General features: G+C 28.4%; 1 protein-coding gene across 1 annotated transcript in view; it reads left to right on the top strand.

The window, feature by feature from the left end:
* The window catches only part of LOC129968738 (irregular chiasm C-roughest protein-like), a gene marked incomplete in the record, with an annotated part of 581,302 nt that overhangs the window by 537,955 nt on the left and 20,586 nt on the right, over positions 1-22,761 (top strand). Inside the window, 4 exon segments of the mRNA XM_056082936.1 lie at positions 422-676; positions 4,154-4,275; positions 8,830-9,004; positions 21,497-21,607. Coding sequence (XP_055938911.1) covers positions 422-676; positions 4,154-4,275; positions 8,830-9,004; positions 21,497-21,607 — 663 coding nt within the window.

Raw genomic sequence — 22,761 nt, 5'->3', positions numbered from 1 at the left:
CAATATTAAAATTGACTTATCTATGTATTTGAAGTAATCATTCAATAGATTTCTTTTGAATAAAAATAAGGAAATATTCCCAAAATAGAAGGTGTCATCTTATTAGATAGTAAAGAAAATAAAACAGTTGTTAAGCCGGATTTGGCGAGGGGATACAAGATATTATTATGCTTCGAGTAGCGCTTACCCTTGCTATGCATCTATTTTATTGTGAGCAATAAGTGCTGTATTATTATTATTATATCATTCCGTTATTTGGAAATGACTGACAATAGATAGTCATTGTCATCACTGCGTCTATTGCCAGCTGATCCCATTGCATCATTGCTTACAAGTGATGAAATTTATTGTAACGTCATAATGTCAACTTCATGATTGTATGATTTTAATGTATCCTAATTTACCCTTCCTTTATTGCCAGATGGTCCCGTGTTCCGATCGACAATCGAAAATGTCGCGGCCGACATCGGATCAGAGGTGACTCTGAGCTGCGATGTCGATGGCAACCCGAAACCCGACACAGTTTGGACGTTCGAAGGATCCGACGCTGTTCTCAGCACACAGTCCAAATTGGTCATCCCACAGCTCACACTGGACAGAGCAGGTAGATACACATGCCGTGCTACAGTAGTGGGATTTCCAGAGATTTCAACTGATGTCCTTGTTTTCATCAAAGGTGAGTCATTGCATTGGTGTCTAAAATACATACGGAATCACTACAAAAAAAAAGGCTGTCGTGTTTAAGGCTAATGTTTTTAAAATAGTCTTTGAATTATTTAAGTCTTTTCAAAAGAGTCTCAAAGAATAAAAAATTTAATGGGAATTCAGAATAAGAGTTCAACTGATAAATTTTAAGCGAATCATTAAAGCAATCCGATTTGAAACGCAGAGGCAAATAAATTTAAATAAAAAGGTTTCTTTTAGTGGCAAAATAGGAAAACATGTTTTATAAAAATTCTGCTGATAAAAGCAAAAAATCAAACATATCATTGAGCTGATAGAAAGCTCTAAGCAAATTGGAATTTCAATAAATGGTGATGAATTTTCTTCTATATTCAAATTCATAGTTTTGTTTTGTTGCTATTTTCGCTTTGATCTGTTAATCTTTCGGGAGAGGAGGAATTAATAGTACAAATAAAAAACACGCTTTTATGAAAGTAATAAAAGACAGAAAATAATTATTTTAATGATTATTTTATGCTTTTTAACGGTCAATATATTTTAGTAATATAATTATTATGGAATTTTTTCTCGAATTCACAACTAAACAATGTTTGTTAAAATTGATTTCAGATCGATATCGAATAGCAAGCAATTTTATTTGACTATACTTTAGAAAATATACAAAAATCTACTTTTCAAAACAACTTGCAGGAATTCTTTTGGATATTTTGACGTTTGTTTACGTCCTGCTATACAGAATAAAACTGCGTAATTCTATATTTTTCTGAATCTCAATGTATTTCATTACATCAAAGATATTTTGGCTTTAAGAAATATGAAGCGTTATGAATCGGTATATATTTTTTTGTACAAATCAAATGTTTATATGCATGATATCTTCGTGCTTAAAAATATATTTCACTTATTTTTCATTTATTCTTTCTAAAATGGATCTGAAATAAGTGTCTGGATAAATTTTCTCACTCAGGCAGAAATTAGAAATATCTTTATCTTTAGTATTCTCTTTGATATGAATGCCTAACTCATAGAAATGGCTGGTGTGTTAACTGTGTGTTATTGAAGTATATCGAAATTGGTTATTGAAACAGAAAGTGAGATTCATTTGTTTTGCTAGCATAGAAGTTTTGATTTTCAGTAATAAATCTAGAGCTGTTCTGAATAATTTTGTTACATTTGCATTTGATTTTTTTAATGTAATATATTTCTTTTTGATATAGTGATGATTTTTTTTAATTTTCTTTTTAAAATATTGAATTTATATGTATAATTTTAAATTAATAGCATATTTTAATAACTGATACGAATAATTAATAATATAATTTTGAAACAATAGAATTAAATTATATGCTCGTGCATAGATTAAATTTTTAGCTCAACAATTTCAAAGACAGTATCCATTTTATCTCTATGTCTTGGAGACATGTATATACTTCATATCTCTGCGAATCTTATAAGTTTCTACGAGTTATGTCAAACAGAAGAGAAATAGATAAATTTCATTGTATACATGAATTATCTGATAGTAATTAACTTTTAGCATTTCTTTAGTGCCGTTATGGGAGGGGGAGCATTGAATTGCATAAATAATTTAGACTTAAAATACATATAAAAGTACTTTTTGTTAAAAAAAATATATATATACATTTATGTTGTCCTTTAAGAAATTTAACAATCGAATACTCTCAGCAAGGTATAATTGGGCACTTAATTCATTTTTTAATGATAATAGAACCTGAAAGAATTAAATTTGTAAAAAAAAAATCGCAACAAAGACCAATTTAAACTTTTTAGCAATTAAAAATTTTAATAACCCTCGAATTATTTAAAATGTTTCTAAATTTATTAGTCAAAATATCAACAAATTAAATTTTAAAAACCGGGGAGATATAGAGAATATGTTGGTATGTAAAATTCCATCGCAAACTATAAAATCCTCATTAAATAATCTAAAACGCTTTACTAAAATTATAAATAAATAAATATAATAAAGCTTTTAAAAATCATAATTTTTTCACTGATTGTTGAAAGGCTTGACCTGAAATTCTATAAAAAAATATAAATTCTTAGTACAATTTTTTACCATTTATTCAATCGATTCGATTCACTAACGACAAACTCAACTGTTAGTTTCTTTACAACAAATTCAACTATTTCCTTGCCTTTTCTCTGCAGTGGTTATTTCACCCTCAAATGCAATTTAGGCACTAACGCACCAGTGACTGGTTATAAGTTTCAATTTTTACCCAGTGTTCGGTTGAAAGAAAACAGAAGTCACCATGTCCATGAAAGTAATGCGGCACGGAACATTTATTTCTAGTACGTATTGTATGTAAATACACGTAACCAGGTTATACATCATCGCTACCATAAACGTCCTCCCCCCTGGACAGTGTTTTAAATCCAAGCTAGGGTGTATTTTATGACCCTGGTTAAGAATAGGCAGCTGCCACGAAACGCATCTCCGGAATTGTTTCAGACATGTTTGAAATGTGTCCACAAGAATGAATGGTTCTTCAGATTTGTTTGCACTCACAATCACTCCAAGAATGATGTGGATTGTAAGAAGAGTGGTTCAGAGGGCAAGTTTTCTTTGAGTTTACGAAGTAATTTGAGCAAGTTCTTTGAGTTTGGTTTAATTTGTAAATTGTGCTGAAAAATATTTAACACAAAACAAGGTTTAAAGAAAGACAAATAATGAATTATCCCTAAATTTGGAGTTAAAATTCTGTTGATTATGGTGTTATTTGATATCTATTAACATTTGTCTTTATGCACGGAAAAAAATTATTTCTTCCATTCCATTTTCAATTAAAATGTTACTTTAGAAACCCTCATCTGGGAAATGAATTCATTAATTCATTATAAATGAAAAGAAATTCAATTTAAAATTGCTATTTGACGCAATCTTCTAAAATTATACAAGTCTAAGCCCTTATCAATTTTTGTTTATTAAATTTAAGAACATTTTAATCTAGTTGTCTTCTAAGATTAATGAATATTCATATATAAAAACAATAACTTTTTTTAAAAGAAAAGATAGTAAAATTCCAACGTATTATTAAATGCTAATTGTTTCAGTTCTTAGAATTAATTTCAAAATGATTGCTGTAATTTTTAAAAAAAAATTGTTAAAACAATGCTAGATATTATTAAGTAAACAATACTTATATATTTAGAAAATATTTCAACTTGCCTTCACCTCTTTCAAGAATACATCTCAAGTCAATTAAATCTCATCTCAAATCCATAAATAATACATCATAAATTATATACTTGTTCCCAAAGAACTGGTTTCATTGCAGAATTGTTAATTAAAATTTAAAAACAATATAGAGTTGAATGACATCAATGGAATGATTCTGTTGGGAGCCATTCATTCGATTCTGCTGCCATCTATTGACATTATATGCAAACACTTTCGGACTGAATGATCGGGCGAATAACTGACATTTTTCAATTCTTTTTATAGGACCACCTAGAGTTCGAAGTGACCCAGTTCAATATGGAATGGAGGGTGAAGTTGTGAAACTGCAATGTGTCATAGCATCTGTGCCTGCACCGACAAGGATACTATGGTCTAGGAATTCACAGGTAATTTTGCATATAAAATTGAGTTGAATCATATTATTTTTTTTAATATCTAGTAAAGAATTTAACTAAGAAAATCAGTTCAGAAAATTCTATATTACAATACTCAACATACAATATTTTTTTATACCACATTCAAAACTCCTGCAATGTTGCTTATTAAACATCTGTGCTAAAGAAAAATGTACAACCGTCTCAAAGTTTTTTAGTTTAAATACATATATAAAAATTTAAGTTTATTTGTATGCGTGTTCATGGATGCTTCATAGATAAGAAATTTTCATCTTTTTCTTTCTGTATAATCGTTTATAATTCTACATTTACTGCGAAAATTCGTAGCTCCGATTTACGAATTAAATAATAACATTATAAATTATATTGATATTACAATTCAAATTTCTCAACTGGAGTTTTAAAAAATTTAATTATATGGTTAAGAAGATTCGTGTTATGAAAAAACAGTTAATCAGGTATAATCTTTACAGTAATTATCCCTTTCTAGGGCCGTGGGAAGTATACTTCCCACCAAATTTTTCAATCTTTGTATGAAATTATGTAGATTGGCATAAGTTCTGACAAACTTTTTTAGTAAGTCAGAAACTTAGACGCTTCATTTCTTTATCTCAGACAAAATGATGTGTCTTGATTTGTTACTTAATTATTAATTAACCAAATTAATTTATGAATCAAATTAAATTTATCTAATAAGCTAAATGAATCCCTTTTCTTATTCTAATTTCAAGCCTCAAAATATTTTAACATAATATGACTAGAAAAAAATGGCCCTTTAAAGGGTTAAATAATATTATGTAAAGAGATTATATTTGCTAAAAGGAAATAATCTAATAAATATAGTAGCATGTATAATATAAATAATGGTGCTTTATTGTAACAAAGAAAATAGATTAAGTGCTAAGTTTCGATATTTCGTAGTAAATGATATGATTGATTGACATTATTACTTCTTAATTAATCGCGACTCGTTTTCTTTTTATGCTGTCTTTTTTCCCACTAATGAAATCCTAAATTGCTAAATTATTTTCTATCGAGGAAAAATTAAAATTACCATTTTTATAAAATATTCTGTCTACACTTCTTTTTTTAAACTTTTAAATATATTTTTTTAATTGTTGGAGGATAAAAGTAAATTTTCTCAAGATTAGTTACATGCCGTTTTCGAAAGTTACAATGTAGCTGAAATATTCATTTCTATTCTTCTCAAATATCATATATTAAAAAAATTAATCGAATTTTATAAGGGAAAGCAATTAAAAGATCTAAAAGAATGCTGATACGATAATTCGTTTTAAATCGAAAAGCATCAGAACTTTTATATAATTATTAGCTTATATAAATTTCTGAGAATTTTTTCATAATATTTTTTTCTGATCCTACAATGTAATTTATTTGTAATAATAACTGCTCACAATTCATTTGAAAAGCATACCTAGTTTAAAAGTAAAATATCTGTATTAGTTCTTAGAAGAAGAGCTATTCATTTAATAAAAACGATATCCTAGCCCCCCCCCTTCCTTCCCTTTCCTTAAAACATTAAAGCACCCAATCCACACCAGTTCATCTTCTTCTCCATACCACTCAGTTGTAATTCATGAAATCTGGATTAAATCGAGTAGAAAATCTAGAGGAGTGATTTTTGGTACCCCACTCCTCATAGAAACCTCATTTAGTCTCCCCACAGGAAATCTATCAAATTAGCACTTAAATTCTCTTTGTGTTCTCGAAGTACTACCTATCTTGCGAGTTCTCGTGCTGCCTATTTTGCATTCATTCTCATTTTCATTTGAGCCTCGGCGGGGAGGGGGGGGGGCTGCAGTGAGAAATCTTGCACCTGGTGTGAAAGCTCTGAACGCCTAGCGTGTGAGCCGTTTTTGTTTTGGCTTCATTTTAACACTGGGGATGTCTTAGTAATTCTCCTATGTCTTAAATTTCCCAAGGATCGCGCCACACGAACGCTGCTTGCCTGCCTTCACGGAACCAGCCCCGCTCTGTATGTGTGCTCTCCGAAATAAGATTTTAATTAACCTTTTGTTCACGTTTTGTTGTGAATTTATGCGATTAAAATAAAGATGGGGTGGGGGGAGACAGAAAGAGAAGAATTTTGTTTTGTGCTTTATGCTTTGTTCGCGAAGAAATTCTAGAAGGGATTCTCATGTGTACTGAGCACGACATCTTGGCTGTATTATTTAAAATCAGTGCGTCTAATAATGTGTGTCAAATTTTTTTTTCTATAGTTACAAGATTATTGTATCATTATTAAACATACAATAGCTCAGTCGGAAAGCAAGATAATGCTTCGTTTAGTTCGATTAATAATAATGAAATTTAAAAATCATATGTTGCCGTATTTTACTCTAATTACAAACATTATAATTTCATTATGAAAAATTCAAGGACTATGACAATATAAATATCTTCAGTATCAGATATAATAACAATGTATAATGTTTAATGCTATAAATCTGTCAGAATTCTAACTTTAAATTTTGGATCGCGTAGACTTAGGGGTAAAGTTTTGGCTCCGAAGCCATAGAGATTCCTGTTGGAAACACGATTCCGTTAAAAAACTGCCATGTATATGGAGTTAGTGGTCTGACGTTGGGTGTCAAATATTTTTCTACTGATATGGCATTAAAATTTTTTAGAACGGGTATTGTCTTTAGTGGATCAAATTTATCTAGTACATCCCCCAATAGCCCAAATGCTGCTTTAAAAGGTAGCGTTAATATAATCAAATCAAACTGAACCCAGTTTATGGGAATTATTCTGCATCAAAATTTCAAATAATTATACGAATCGCCAGGATAAAAAAAAAGGCAGAATTGTTAATGAAATTTATTACACAATTCAATAAATGTAAATAACATAATCGTTGAAATTAAATAATGTATAGTGTCTGTTAATGTCCTTTTCTGTGGAGCTTCCATTATACGCTGAGTAAAATCAAATACTTCTTTTAAAAAATACGTTTTTTCCCGTTGCAAATTCGGTTTAAAATTTTGTACATATAAACAATTATGGTGTAAAAGCCAGATTTCATCTAGTTCTTTGCGTGTTTCAATTATTATATTCACATATTCATGGAATAATAAATGCAATTACTTTTTTTTTTTTTTTTTTTACGCAAGGAGATTTAAAATGTTTTTTTTTAAATTCATTAATTTCAACTCGAAGTTGTTGACATTGCGATGTATTCTTTAAATATATACTTTATAAAGAAGAAAGTAAAATTTCAAAAGTTAAACACACAAATTATCTACGAAATATATTCGCACTCACAGTGGATTCTTACAATTTTTAGCCCTCCCCGTTCCTCTTTCTTATCTAATATAATGCATCTCCAATAGGGTCGTATATTCCTAACCCAACAATTATCTGTCCATCTCAAAGTGGTCATCTACTCTCCAGCAAATCCTCAGAGTGTGATTCTGTGTGCTTAAGATGAATGGACTTTGGTCACACATATGACTTTAAAGTGCATGTAGTCCTGTTTGAATATGATCAGCATCTCTGGGTCCACATACGATATTTACTCTACGCATATTCGAACTCAAACCCGGGTGCATTATATAACGGTATAATGATGGTCCTGTATAGATACCAGTCATATCAGTCTTGTTGAAACACTCGTATTGTGATCAACAACATGGATAATAGGTGAAAGGTTTTGCATCTGTTTAATTAAGTTTTACGAATATTGTTGATAAATTTTTGAAAAATTAAAACTCTGAGGCCAATATAAAATTTTGTTTAGTTTACAGAATATGCTTAATTAACATTGCTTTAATATTTCATTCATATGTAAGCAGCGTATAAAAACTAAGATTAATTGATTTTTACTGTTACACAAATAAAAAGATTGTTTCAATTTAAAAAAAATTATCTCTAAGTGAAAGACTAAGAAATACCGCGTGCATTTTCTATAACAAGTACTTTATTGTATATTGCTTAATTACATGCTTCAGAATAAAAGCTATATTTAATATATCAAAAGTTTCACACATATACTTCGGTTTCAGTTATATATTTGTATAATTAATATATTAATATATTATATATTTGTATAATTAATTATTGTAAATTTATTTTTTCTTTGATGAAGAATTTATTAGTTCATTTTTTTAAATGAAAACGTCAAAGTCAACTTTTTTAGAAACATTTTCTACTACTTAACTTTTACTTTAAAAACGGTACAAATGCTGCATCCACCCAGATCTAATCTATTGTAACGCTAATTACTCTGTGGATAGTTTTATATACATCCCTCATTGCAAACACCTATATGATAAAAAGAATAGATAACAACAAGAGCAGTCGAAAAAGATCATAAATCACATCTCTCAATAATTTTAAAGGTCAAAGAGCTTTTTCCAATTCCTCCTCCAAAGTTCTGAATTTAAAATTAAATTGTGTTTTTATCTAATTGTAACACGATGATTAAAAAATGAATATTGTAATTGAAAAAATGATATATATTTTTTGTTGTTTACAATATTTGATTTTTATTGTATTCTGATTATTTTTGCTTTTTACTTCCAGCACGTTGATATTGACAATAATGATGGATATGAAATTGTCGAAGAAGCAATAGCAGGAGGCGTAAAAAATATTCTGATTATCCACAATGCCGACGAAGACGACTTCGGCCAGTATAATTGCTCAGTATGGAATGCTTTTGGTCAAGATAGTATGCTCATACTACTTAAAAAACAAAGTAAGTACAAACTCATGAAGACTTATTTTATGTGTAATTTTTTACATACATATATATCCCAATCGTCTTTTATCAGTTAAGTGTTATTGTACAGATATTGGAGAATTTTCTCAAAAAAAAAAAAACTTTCTATTTAAATTGTTAGTAGAGGAAATCTATGCTGTGTATAACTACGCCGAATAAAATAATCTTTTATACATTTCGAAGTGAATTATATGTTTGAACTCAATTTAAACACAAAAGTAATCCATATTTTATATAAAAACTCTGTTATAAAAATGAAAGTTATTAACTTACATGGCTCATTTGATCTAAACCTGAGTAATGTAAAAATACATCATTCACTGGCTATGCGCTGTCAACTTCCATTACCTATAAATACAGAATAGACATCACGTTATTAAGATGAAACAAAATATAATTTTATTTTGTAATGTTAAATATGTTACATTATAATCAAATAATACTTAATGAAAATTGAACTAACTCTATGTTCTATAAATTTAAAAAACAGAAAGTAATGCTGTGTTATAATCGATTTTTCGTATTTATAAAACTATTATTATGTGTTTGTATACATTTTTGAAGTGAAACATGGATTCAAATTACTCGATTTTAATTTAAGCTGAAATTTTTCGAGAAATAATCTAAAATGTAAGCCGATGGTTTAATATACAAGATTTCTTTCCTATGTTCCACTTTTTTTTCCCGTGAAGAGCACAGATATTTTATAAATGTCTTAAATTAATGAGAATTATAAATTTGCTTAAACAAGAGAGCGAATGAAATTAAAAATTACTTATGAAGTGAAAATTGGAACAATAGGTTATTAATTTTAGTGATTGATTGCAGATAAAGTATATTAGAGTTTGAGAAAATAAAAGAAAAAATACCGAATTTCTTTGGAGGTTACCTTAAATTTATTCTTTCATTAAATAATTAACAATGGATTGAGGTTATCTCTTCTTCTTTGTTTCTTATCCTTTTAAAGGATTGTGTTATGTATTTGCGCACTTTTAAAATCTATAAGCCCAGCATATTTTATTATTTTAAATATCAAAAGAATAGAGTGGAATTTTTTAATAAGTAATTAATAAAACTTTATTAATTAATTTATGATAGCAGTGATCAATAATAATGATAATCTTTTGTGCTGTAAATGATAAATTCAAGCACTATTTCTTGGAAATTTGAAGACGATTTTAAATTCCTCTTTCGAAATATAGTGTCAGTGTTGAGATTTTGCAGTCATTGACCAAAATATACAAATTCTAAATTGGTTTTGAAATAAATGTATACAAAAGAGCAATTTTTGTAAAACGTTGTAGAAAACTACTAGTACTAGTTTGTTTGTTTTTTCCCCTACAAAAATTTAATAATTATATTATAAACAATCTGTTGATCAGAAGCGTACAATTTTTTTAGAAACTCTTATCAAACCACTTTAAGTTACAATTTACTCTGATGGTTGCGTTTTCATAATTATGCTCGATTGTTATTTAGCAACTAACGCAATTATTATTTTACAACAACTTTCATTATCCAAAATCAGTTTCAAAAGTTTTTACGATTGCAGGACTTTTGAAAAAAAAAATGCTTAAATTTGTGTAGCAGTTAAGCATATTGTTGATATATTCAATCTAAGCTGTTGTTTAGCTTATGATTTTGTTTTCAATAAGGTGCATATAAGCTATTTGGTTTTAAAGCATTATATTTAGAAAAATTTATTAAATATCTCATAATAATTCTCTTCAAAAAATCTGAAAAATATTTTAATGGGCATTTTTTTGAATTACCAGAAATAAACAAATTCCTCTTTCATTTATAAATTGTCCTTAAAAGTACATAAGTCTTCATTCCATAATCATAAATTCATCATGCCATTATTATTTACCAAATAAACATTCATTCATTTCACTCTCCAAAATCATGCATGCATATTGGTAAACTATTTACCAATGTAAAAATTTAAATAATTCGGCTATTAAATACTTTCAAATTTTGCTTCATTTCTTTATTTAACACATTGACTGCTGTGTCACTCACATTCACTTAACAGCAAAAGTTCTCAGTCAATGTAGAATTTGATGAGAGTAGATCAAACCTATGTTTAGTTTACATATCCTTGCTTTTACACATTGCACGGCATCTGAATCGCTTATGATTCATACAGACTATCTAATTAGAGATTTTCTTCTCTATTGCAATTAAAAGAGAACAAATAAATAATGAGACCTCTATCTTATTAGATAGTGATCTGAATCATAGGCATCAATCGTGGCAGGGAACATGTTAAGAAGGCTTTCAAAGATACAAATTATTTATGTTAAATGACATTTCGAAAAAAACGAATGCTCGAAACATCAACCTTTGTAAGAAAGTTCACAACTTAAAATCCTTATGGCATCGTTTGGATCCACATTTCACGATTTCATCACATTTTTAAAAAAAAATATTTAAAAATGTATATCTTTTACATATTTAAAAAAAGGAATTCTGAAAACCTACGAGAAAAGTTTTGATATTTCACACCGTCGACACTCTTGCAATGGCTGCTCGTCCAGCTGCTAATTCTCTTTTGTTATCTGAGCAATGACGTGCTCCCATGTTTAAGACCCCTTTCTCTCACTTCTGAGTAAGATAACATCACCGTACGGTTCACAAGATAAGGGTAATAACAGTCCACACACCCACGGCCTAATTATTCCGCTTTGGAATCGAAATAGGAAAGGGATTTTATGCAAATTACAAGAGGGACTTCCATGCAGTGTCTGGTCCCTAGTTTAAAGTGTTGCTTTCTGTCACGGTAAATGAAATTAGGAACTGAATTATTGAGCATTAACTATTGTTTCGTATTGGAGAATGTTTTAAAAAGTCTTTGATGGTAGGAATTCTAGAGAAACTGAAATAGATTCAGAGTTGAACGGTACAAAATATTTGATTGGAACCATCTCATTTCCGGTTTTATTGCATTTTTAATTGAAAAATTAATTGCTCAAGCAAAATAGGGTTTAAAATTTTCCTCGGAGCTTTCTTTGCTTTCAGCTAAACACAAAATGTCTCTGAGTATTCAGTCAGGAACTACTGAATGACTTTGTTTGTTTAAGGTTTTCAAAATATTTATTTAAAAATAACATGCAACTGTTTGGATTCAAAGGAAATTTTCTTTTGCCTCTAAATGCCTGCATATTTCAGTCTTCCCATCTTAAAATCTTTCATGACATTTTAAGCGTAACGCTGATAATAAGTACAAATAATTTAAAACCAAACTCATTATTACTCATATACAACGCTATAATATTAAGTGTGAAAAACACGCTAACTCACGAAAATAGCAGGGAACAATAAAAAAGTGAACTACTTTCCACCCTCCGTAAAACCCTAGATATGTAGCTAAAGGGTTAAAAAATCGGCGTTGCTTTGTTTTCATGGGTACTACAATTATTTCGATAACATGGTTTTATATTTCTCAGATTTTAATACTCAAATAATACATACTAATAGTCATCAAAAAGTGAACAATATTCGTATAATAATCATAGATAAAATTTTATTTGGGTATATTTGTAAAAGGCAGGTTCAAAATCAGGTTGTTTGACATATTAAAAATGTGTGTCATCTTTCTTTAAATTATTTTCAAATATAATGAAATATGTACAACAAATTCGTTCCCGCAACTGATATGGTTACTTTATTTAACATGGGAGTAAGCGTTTTTATCTTTGTAAACTGAAATAATTGAGTACGAAAATAAACGCAGCTGAATGGATGGCATGATTCAAATGTCTTACTATTACTTTGAATTAATAGATGTTCCCCCAACACAGGCCAGAATACGCCTTAAGGGACTTCCGTCTGTTTAAACAGCTGAAACGGCTCTTTAAAGGTGCAATGACTATAAAAACAAAACAGAAAGCTACAGTTAACTGCTTAAGTTGGATCAAGAGTCGGCGGTTTGCGATTCATGAACCAAGCGAGACTTTTTGGTTATGCACATATAGCAATGAAATAAAATATTAAACAAAAATAAAATTGTAAGAGCATTTGATTTATCTTGTAAAATTGTGAGATGATAAAATAATTCGTTATATATATTTTAGCTGGTTTTTGAAATTAACCTCCGCTTTTTTGTCACCCAGAAATTATTTAGATTCTTATAACGCTTTACGAGTCGAAATCAACGAATAATTCTTTAAAAGACAATGCAATTATTTTGATTAGTGACCAGAATTAGTGGATGCTATCTCAGTAATGATTTGTCTGCATTTTTTTAATTAAAAATTTTTATTCTATGTATTTTAAGCCTATAGTATGTATGCAATCCTATATCCCCATAGCAGCGCCAGTAGAGTGATAAAAGTTAGAACTACTTCCAAAGTCTTGAGTGTTTTTATCTCCACAGCAAAATCTGAACACTCAAAACACATATTCAATTTTTCTTCGAAGTACATTTGGGTCTTCATATTGAAGTCAGAAATGTTTCCATGAGAATTGCATTAAATGTAAATTTAGAAGCCTTTTTACTAATGTGAAATAATGCCTTATGTTAAAAGGGGAACTTACCTCTGGAAATTGTCTACACTGCATAGCCAATACAAGAATAATTTTTTGTGCAATTTGTTCTTATTTTAGTAAAAATAGATAATTTTTAATTTTTTATGAAAACATTTATGGTTTTTGACAAGATTGTAAATTGTAAGACAAGTTTAATTCTTTCAATCAAAAGCTTCATAACCTTTGTATTTTATGAACCACTCGCTTTAAAACTACACGAGTGATATTGGAAACCAATCGTGCTATTTTAATCCTGATGAAATTACAAAGACTACTCATTTATTGACCTAGGATCAAATTTAATGAGCACTAAGCGTACAACGTACGGTTCTTCTCTGGTTATTTATTTGACCTAGAATTGAAATCTTGAAACCAGTTCCAACGGTCTGAACTGTGTTGACCAAATGAATTTGATAGACATAAAATTCCACTTGACAAAAATTTTGAACTTGAGTAATACAACTAATAATGATCATTTATAAATGGTTTCTATCTCCTCAAAGTCATTCAGATATAATAAATATGTTCAAATTGCATTTTATAAAAAAAGACAATATGTGAACTAATCTAGAAAATACAATAGGTTGCTTGAAATCTATCAAATTTGTTTCATTGCAATAATTAAAATAACTTTTAAGGGGGGAAATTTTTTCTTCTTAAAAGCAAATTTTTATTTAAGCAAATCAATAACCAAGTCTGTTTTTAAAAAAAATTTACAAACTTTATTGCTGTTTATTATTGAAAACTATCAAGAATTTGAAAGACTTTTAAAATGCAAATTTCTCCTATCAAAACTGTGTTTACTAACTTAGACTCTTTTCACACATTCTTTCAAATAAATTTCGCAAGACTGAGTGTTGCTATGGGAACTATATGTTTATTTTTAAAATACAACCTACATTATTTGCAAAATACATAGAACATCTGAGAATACACAGAGTTTGTATCCAAATCTTTTGAAAGGCAGCGAATAAAATTTTATACATAAAACACCAATGAAAAATTCCCTAAAATGCCATTCCAATTCGGTTCTGTTTGAAGTTTTTACTTGTTTTATTATTATCATGTTCATCAGTAGGAAAGCATACAACTCCCTTGGCTGCGATTGTGGACTAGCATTTCATCAAACATATAAAAAAAATGGGAACTGAAAGAAAAAAAAAACTTTTCCCCTCTCTGTTCCCTTTTATGGACCCTTATCTTCAAAGCGGCAGTTCGAATGCGATCAGATTTTACCCCTTCGCCCTCATCTCCATCTTTTTCGAACCTTTTTTCCCCCTTCTAGTCCACGCTCGGCTGGAAAAGAATTTAAATTCCCTGTCGAACTTTCGCTATTAGTTGAAAAATCTAAATCACTGCTAGATAAGTCATTACAAAAATGTTTTCCCAAGTTTTTCTGCTCTTTTCTTTCATTTCTAATGGTCGTATTATTATTTCCTGATGACTTTCATTTAAGATTCGTCTGCTCATCTGCCGAGTCGTTGATGAAGCGTTTGAAGCATTCGTGCTTCCTGTTGCAAAAAGAGAGATTATTCTTGTTGCCAGTTTTCGTTACGAATATACTCAGATCATGCTTTTTGTATTCGTCTGCATTTGCAGAAGAATCGAACTTTTTACTTGTGTATCTGTTTCTATGCATGACTAGCTTTGCCTATTTACTGAATCAACGGTGGAATTTATGTTTAGATTTTAGCCATTTTCTTTACCTTTTTTTATAATAAACAGTTCAAAGCAAACTAAAAATATTTTAACAGTTTTGCTATATGTAAGTACCATTTTCCAGTTCGATAAGTTTTTCGTATTTTTTATAGCAGATGTAATAATTAATTAATAATTTATGCTATAACTTTAATGGTCCTTTAAATTAACATTACATAGAGATATAAATTCACGCTTTTAAAGAATTTTAAATGTTTTTGTGTTAATTGAATTATCAAATAAATAATTTATTTTTTTTATTTAAAAGAAGAATTTTTAAATAAAGTAATTTTAATTAACCAGAAAGATTTCAATTAAAAATTTTCTTCTACATTAAAATTTTTTTGTGTTAGAATTTTTTCTCCCTATTTCTTACAATCTTTTATAAAAATTTTGCTCTGAAACTATAATTGTGAAGAAAAGACTAAGATATGGTTATCTTAAAGCTTTTTTTATTTATCTTAACATCCGATTTTTAATCAGCAATCAAAGCAACTTAGTAATATAGCAGAAAAATTATAATACGTTTACTTTCTTCTGTTGTGCTGTAAGATTTAAAAGTAGTAGTCATTATTAAGTCTAAAAAAATGATTCGCCGACGCTTAACCGAAAGAATATATTTATTTATTCCCTTTTGAATGTTAATCTGGCGTTATATATTTAACTTTATTATTATGAAAATATTCTTATAGAAGTCGAATCTCAAAATAATATTCTTTAGAAACACATTCATTTTTTTCTGTTGCTTTTGTAGAAAATTTATTTCATGCTTGTTTTTATTCGTTCAGATTAATTATTTTTTATTGAATATACTCGAAAAAAGTCAAGAAAAATATCGTCTGCTTTATTTGTTGTTGCTACTAGCGGTTATTCGAAATAAAAACGGAATCGTTTGTAAAAATGGCTGACTCTTGTTTCTTTTTTAGAAATGAAAATTGAGTCTTTTTTAAAAGTAGTCTTATAGAGTCTTCAGTTTTATGTTTAGGTTGAGTAAATCCGTCTGCTGTTTTTCCCAATAATATATTTTATAAATAATACACAAATAAATAATATATCTTAATATATATAAATTACGTGTCACGTTGTTTGTCCGCGATGGACTCCTAAACTACTTAACCGATTTTAATCAAATTTGCACACCGTGTGCAGTTTGATCTAACTTAAAAGATAGGATAGCCATTTTTTTGAATTTTTAATTAGAATTTTAATTATTAATTAAAAACTAACTTTCCCGCCAAAAAAATCGTTTCATTTTTCCCATCGCCAAATGAGTACGGCTTCATTTTTTTCCCCAATAGTCATGAAGCTAAGCTTAAGATTTTTCGGCTGATTATTTGAAACGATTCTATTTATTTTCTTAATGTTTGATGCATTTAAAATTAAACATTGAATCTGAAAGATCGATTCATTAACATTCTGAAGTACTTTCGAATTAAAATAAAACAAAATAAAGGAAATTAAAAATTTCTAATCTGCATAGCGTTACCCAAACTAGAGTAGAAAATTCGCGCATTTGCTTTAGCATAATTGGCGTTGAAAATTCACGCATGCGCATTGTTTTCTTATTGTTGACAAATATTTTCAACGGATGCGGATTTGGTTTTGATCGTTTAATATGTTTCCGACAGATTATTTCAAACGATTCTGTTTATTTTTTTAGTGTTTGATGCATTTGAAACTAAACATTGTTAATTAAACGATCTGTTTATGATGAATTTGAGAAAATTTTGTTGAAAACTTCTTGAGATATTATATAAATTAAGAAAAATATTCTTTAGTGGCCATAAGGTTTAAATACTCAGCGACTCTGTTTTCAGTACTCATATTTAAAAAAAAATGCTTTGTTTCAGTAAAAAAAAAATATTATTATATTTATTGCAGTTTAACCATTTCCACTTTAATTTAAAACATAAATTCTACGGGAGCTAACAGAAAATTAGAGAGATACATATTACGTTATGGCTGAAGGCCTTTATAATAATATGAGTGAATTATATGACTATTAAAATGTGAAGTTTTAAAATATTTTAATGAAGAAGCAATTAAAATGGGAGTTCCATAAAATATTTAATTATTAAAATTTTAACGCGCATTAAGATTGGCGAACCAGCTGGTCGCCAAAGGCGGCTAGTCAATAATAAAAATTTTCAATTCTACATTAGGTAAGATTTAAATCATCTTACTCTTACAATAATCAAGAAACTTTGTTTTGGTTTTAACTTTTGCTTGTAATTAATTTAAATTGACAACTATTCTATTTTTATGTCTTCAATATTCCAGCTGATAATTAAATTATATAAGCTGAGTTGTGTCTTCCACCAAGTTGCAATCATGAATTAAAAGTTATGAGAAAAAAAAAGTCTACCCCACACATGCCACGTAGGGGAAAAAAAGTCACAAAATAAAATATATATCCTGTTATTTTTAAATTGAATTCAATATATCCAGTAATCGATTAATTCAACTGAAGTCTCACAATATTTAATTTACAATGAGTTTTCTTAAGGTATATTAATAAAAACGGAAGATGAAATTTGAAATTGATTTATTAAACAAAACTCTTTGTAATAAAAAAATAATTTTTTATGAAGGTGAGATCGTTAAATATGATATCAGTGATTGGAAACCTATACGTTTGCATGAAATTAAAATTTAAGGCGTCCTCATCATTTAACCATAACTCAGAACTAAAGGTTTGTCTCACAATAAGCTTTAAGCAGCTTCAAACCCGAGCATAAATCTGACAAGCAACAACACAAAACGAAATCATTTTTGCGTCTACTTTTAAGTTTATTTTACCCGTCGTTTTAGATCCCTCAACATACAATCTGCTGTATTCTGTTTTTATTTTGACTAAGTTCAATAACTTACACATTTAGAAATTCCAAGCATAAATTAAAAAATAAGCTAATTATCGAAAATTACTTGAATATCCATTAATTATTTCAATTTACAAAAAGCTATTTTGGTGAAAGTTTTTTAAATTTTGTTTATTAATTTTTTCAAATTTTATTGTTAATGTATTATTATTGCTCATGTTCATCAATAGTTTGGTTATTTTTTAGTTAAGTAAAGGCAAATCGGCTGTTAATTACTAAAATTAATTTGGGCTTAGTTGATGATGGCAGAGTCGCGTATTCGTTAATAGAGAACCAACGCCTCAAGATCTAATTTTATTGAAATCTTGTTGCATATAGGCCTTTAAATCCGACTTCAAAGTCCACACGTTTGCCTGGTGGGAAAGTTTATAGTTTCGGAATCGTATTCATCATCTAATCATGGTTCTGAGCTAAAGGATTTTTTTCTACAATACATATTGTGCAGCTTCAAAAATGGGTTTAAATCTAACAAATTTCATCAAATGTTTTATAAAATAATTATCATATAGCTTGTAGCTATTTAAAAAAAAATGTCATTTCTATACATGTTTAGGTCTCAAAACATTTTTCGAGTTAAAAACATTAACTTTTTTTTAAATTCCAATCAACATTCAATATTTTACAGGACATATAAGTAATGCAGGAAACAATTCTGATACTTCTCTCCCTTCTCCACTTCTTTTTCCTCCACCCTTACCATAACAAATCATTATTACTTTTCCTGCACCCCCTCGAATGATTGATTCGGGGTCAATGGAAAATTTTCCACTTCTGCTCAAAGTGAATATCGATAATTTAATCGATTCCAAAAGATCTCTCACCCTCCCCACACACCCCATCTTTACTATTCCACGTTCGAGGTTTAATTAATAAAATCGTTCTTTTCTTCCTTCACGTCTCTCCCTTTCGCCCCCCCCCCCCCCACCGAACCGCCCAGCACTCGACCGCAAAAATCTGATTTTTCAGCTCAAACAGATCTATTGGCCTCACGCATGGAAGACCATTTTCATTTTACGGCATTTTGATCTTGAGCGCGAATGCCCAATATCGCGTGAATAAGTAATTATGAATCCTCAAATATTGCACACGCCCCATTTTCTAACTACGAAAAAGGATGTATAATATAAGCTTTGCTTTAAAATGAAAGTTAGGTAAAAGAATAGGATGTTAGGGGGAAAGGGGAAAAAAAGAGTCGTAAATCTCTTTTGAAAAACACTAAGAGAGGGAAAAAGCTAAATAACACGCCACATGAATCTTTTAATTGTGGTTTTTAAAAATGAGGTAAAATTATCATGGAATGTTTGCGTATATTTTTGTAAAGTGAGGGTTGATTTTTTTTTTTTTTTTCGCTAAGTTTTCTGCACAGTAAATGAGCTTAGAATGAAATGTCTTGGTTTGTTTGCTTGAATAGAGCAAATATTTTATTTAAATTAGTTTTGGTACTATTTTTTTTTGCTTCAAATTTTTTTTTCCTTTGGAATTATTTTGCTTAGAAATATTATTTTATTCGAATAACATACCATAAACTTAACAATAAACATTTCTTCAAAGATTTGGATTTGAAAGATAGATAATATATTTTGAAAGATTTATTGGTCTGTTATTGTTTTCTAACCAAAATGTATTGTTACAGGCATCAAATATGGATTACAAATCAAAATTCTAACATCAATCAATCAATTTGAAAAACGGAAATATTTAGCACTGGCGCATAAATAAAATTATTAAGCACTTTTTTTATTAATATAATCAAAATCAGATACATTTTCATTTTAATTATTTCCTTCTTTTTAAGACTTTTGTAGTCACCTTTTTAAAATTCCCCTTCAAATGTCATCTCTTTTAAGGAACCAAATTTAATTAATCACTTAATTTATAATTAAATTCTCGATATTTTAAAATAATGCAAGGATATCTATAATACACAACGCTTAAAAAAACTAAATATTATATAAAACTCTGAAATACCAGAAAATAACTAAAAAAAAAAACAGATTACCGAATTCCACCTTTATAAAAATGAAAAAAGTCATGTAAAATAAAAGTATTTAAAACTGCTACGGTTTATCCAAAAAAAATTATTTAACTGCCCCAAGTAACCATATTAATAGGAAAATAAAATAATTCATTGAAATATTTAATAATTGTTCCCTCTGATTAATATTAATTAAATATTTTTATTTTGAAAATTTCAAAGAACTTATTCAAATTGAAAGCGTTTTCTAAAATAGTTTTGTTGTATTCTTGCTGAAAATCATAACAAAGAATATAGCTTTCACGGTTTTTGCAATTCCACGCTTGAAGTCAGAACCCATAATTTAAGGGCCCTTGGTTTACTTCTTAACATAGTAATGAAATAGAAAACATTGGCTGCTTAGGAATGTATTAGCAATAAATTATCTTAATTTTTATTCATTTTTATTTAGGCATTATTAACCAGAGTAGGCCAATTCATAATTTTCGCTGAATTAATCTAGGCATTATATTTTTAAAATATTGGAAATGAACCATTGAGTACTTTCTGCCATCTAGTATAAGGTAGCTAAAATTCATATGATCCATTCTGGACTTGAAAGAAAACATATTTTCCATTTACATATTATCCTTAAATATCAGTTTTGAGCAAATTGTCGATTCACTATGATTCTCAACTGCTGTGTTAAAATAAAGCTTAAATTATCACAAATATTAAGTCGTTAGAATTATAAATAATAAATAGTTTTAGTTTAGTTATATTAACGTCCCATTTCAAAGCAAAACTACGGCTATTATAGGACGAACTATCGTATTTTTTGAAATGTGGTCAGGTGATTTTAAGCAAAATGTATCAAATAAACGTCTACAAATTCTAACGCTTACGGGGGAGAATTTTCAACTTCTTGTAGCATGCAGATGAAACTAAATTACAGGTTTTATCTAATATTGCTTTACTAATTCAATTTAGAATCCATTGGATGAGAATTATGCTTAAATTTTTTGTCGAATTATAATGTCTTATGACGATTTATATGTTTGAGTAGCGATAATTCAATAGCCGTAAGATGTGCAGGCGATTAAAAAGTTAACATAAAAAAATGGCAATATAAATCAAAGCTCACAGTGTAATTCATATATTTTATCATCAATTTTTTAGCTAATTGGATATAAGATGTATTGCGATTAATCGATTATTAATAATTACTGCAATAGGTATGAATAAAAATCGATTAATATAATAAATCGGTTAATCAGTTTTACCGCTTATTACTATTCATATTCTGGGTAAGTCTGATTTATTTTGATAAAACTGGATTATTTTATGCATTTTAGTGAATATAATTCATTAGAATAATTCTGATGACTATGTCTTTTTTTTTTTCAGAGAGCCTTCCTATGTTAATTATATTAGCCGGAGTCATCGGCGGCATCGTTTTCATAGTCTCAGTGACAATAGTCATAATATTGTGTCTAAGGCGGAAATCCGTCATAAAAGGTAAGAAAGTTTTTCTTTTAATATCTGAAGAATTATTAGAAAAATATTTTTTTCGTAGTATATTTTTTTTATCTTTAATATAATTACCATTTTTTATCTATCGATTATCGGTTTTGTGAATGCCAGTAGAGAAAGCTATGAACAAAACCACTCATTCCATTGTTAAGATTTCGTAACTACTGATGAATTTTCTTCGAACTGATCTCAAAAGACAATGATGTGACATGTCTTCACTGAATACATGTGTTTTAATCATCATTATAGGAATTTAATAGTGTGCTGTCGAATGGCTAGAAATTTATATTTATGCCGATGTTTTTATTTTAGTTTACAGCTAAATTGTTTTGAAACTTTACAGAATGAATATACACTCTTGCATACGATTTTGGTTAAAGCTTTTACTACGTTTCTTCTTCTTTTTTTTACTTGATATAAAGTTTATTTTTATAGCCTAATAAGATACCGGAATTTCAAAAAAAAAAAATAGAAAATAGATGCATCAAGGGAAACTTTGTTTTAAATTTATAATTTGTGGTTCATAAACATTGTTAAAAATTAATTATTTTTTCACTTCTTATGAATTAAAGTTAACATCGTATTTCTTTTTAGATAAATTTGTTTAACAGGACTTGTTTCATGACTTCAAAACATTTCAAAAATACTGCACATTTACGGAAAAATACTTTGCTAAATCTATAAAATGAATATAATTCTTGTAACAGTTCAGTTTTTAACATCCATGAATATCCGTTAATCTACTACATGATGCTCATAAAGCACTTTTCATTCCATTCAAGATTTCATTAGCAATGGGTATTATATAAGCAGGAAATAAATATACTGGTTAATTTTTGGATTTTTAAGTATTATTTTTTTATTCTGAAATAAATAAATGCTAATAAAAAATATTAATACTTATTTTTATTATGCAACTTTCAAATCGGAAAAAGTTTCAAAGGAATGATTTTGATTTTTTTTTAATTAAAGAGCATTCAATTATAATATTCATAAAATCATTTATTATTAAAAAAAAATTTAAAATCTTTCACTTATTATAGCTGTATTCATTACAGCAATATTCATTTAACATTCAATACAAATGTGATAAAAAAAATACCATGGATATTTCTCAAGATATAACTTATAAGAAAGAT

The sequence above is a fragment of the Argiope bruennichi genome, chromosome 5, assembly GCF_947563725.1.
Source record: "Argiope bruennichi chromosome 5, qqArgBrue1.1, whole genome shotgun sequence".
Taxonomy (NCBI): domain Eukaryota; kingdom Metazoa; phylum Arthropoda; class Arachnida; order Araneae; family Araneidae; genus Argiope; species Argiope bruennichi.
Note: the sequence above shows the minus strand (reverse complement) of the source record. Positions and strands in the feature narration are given on the sequence as shown.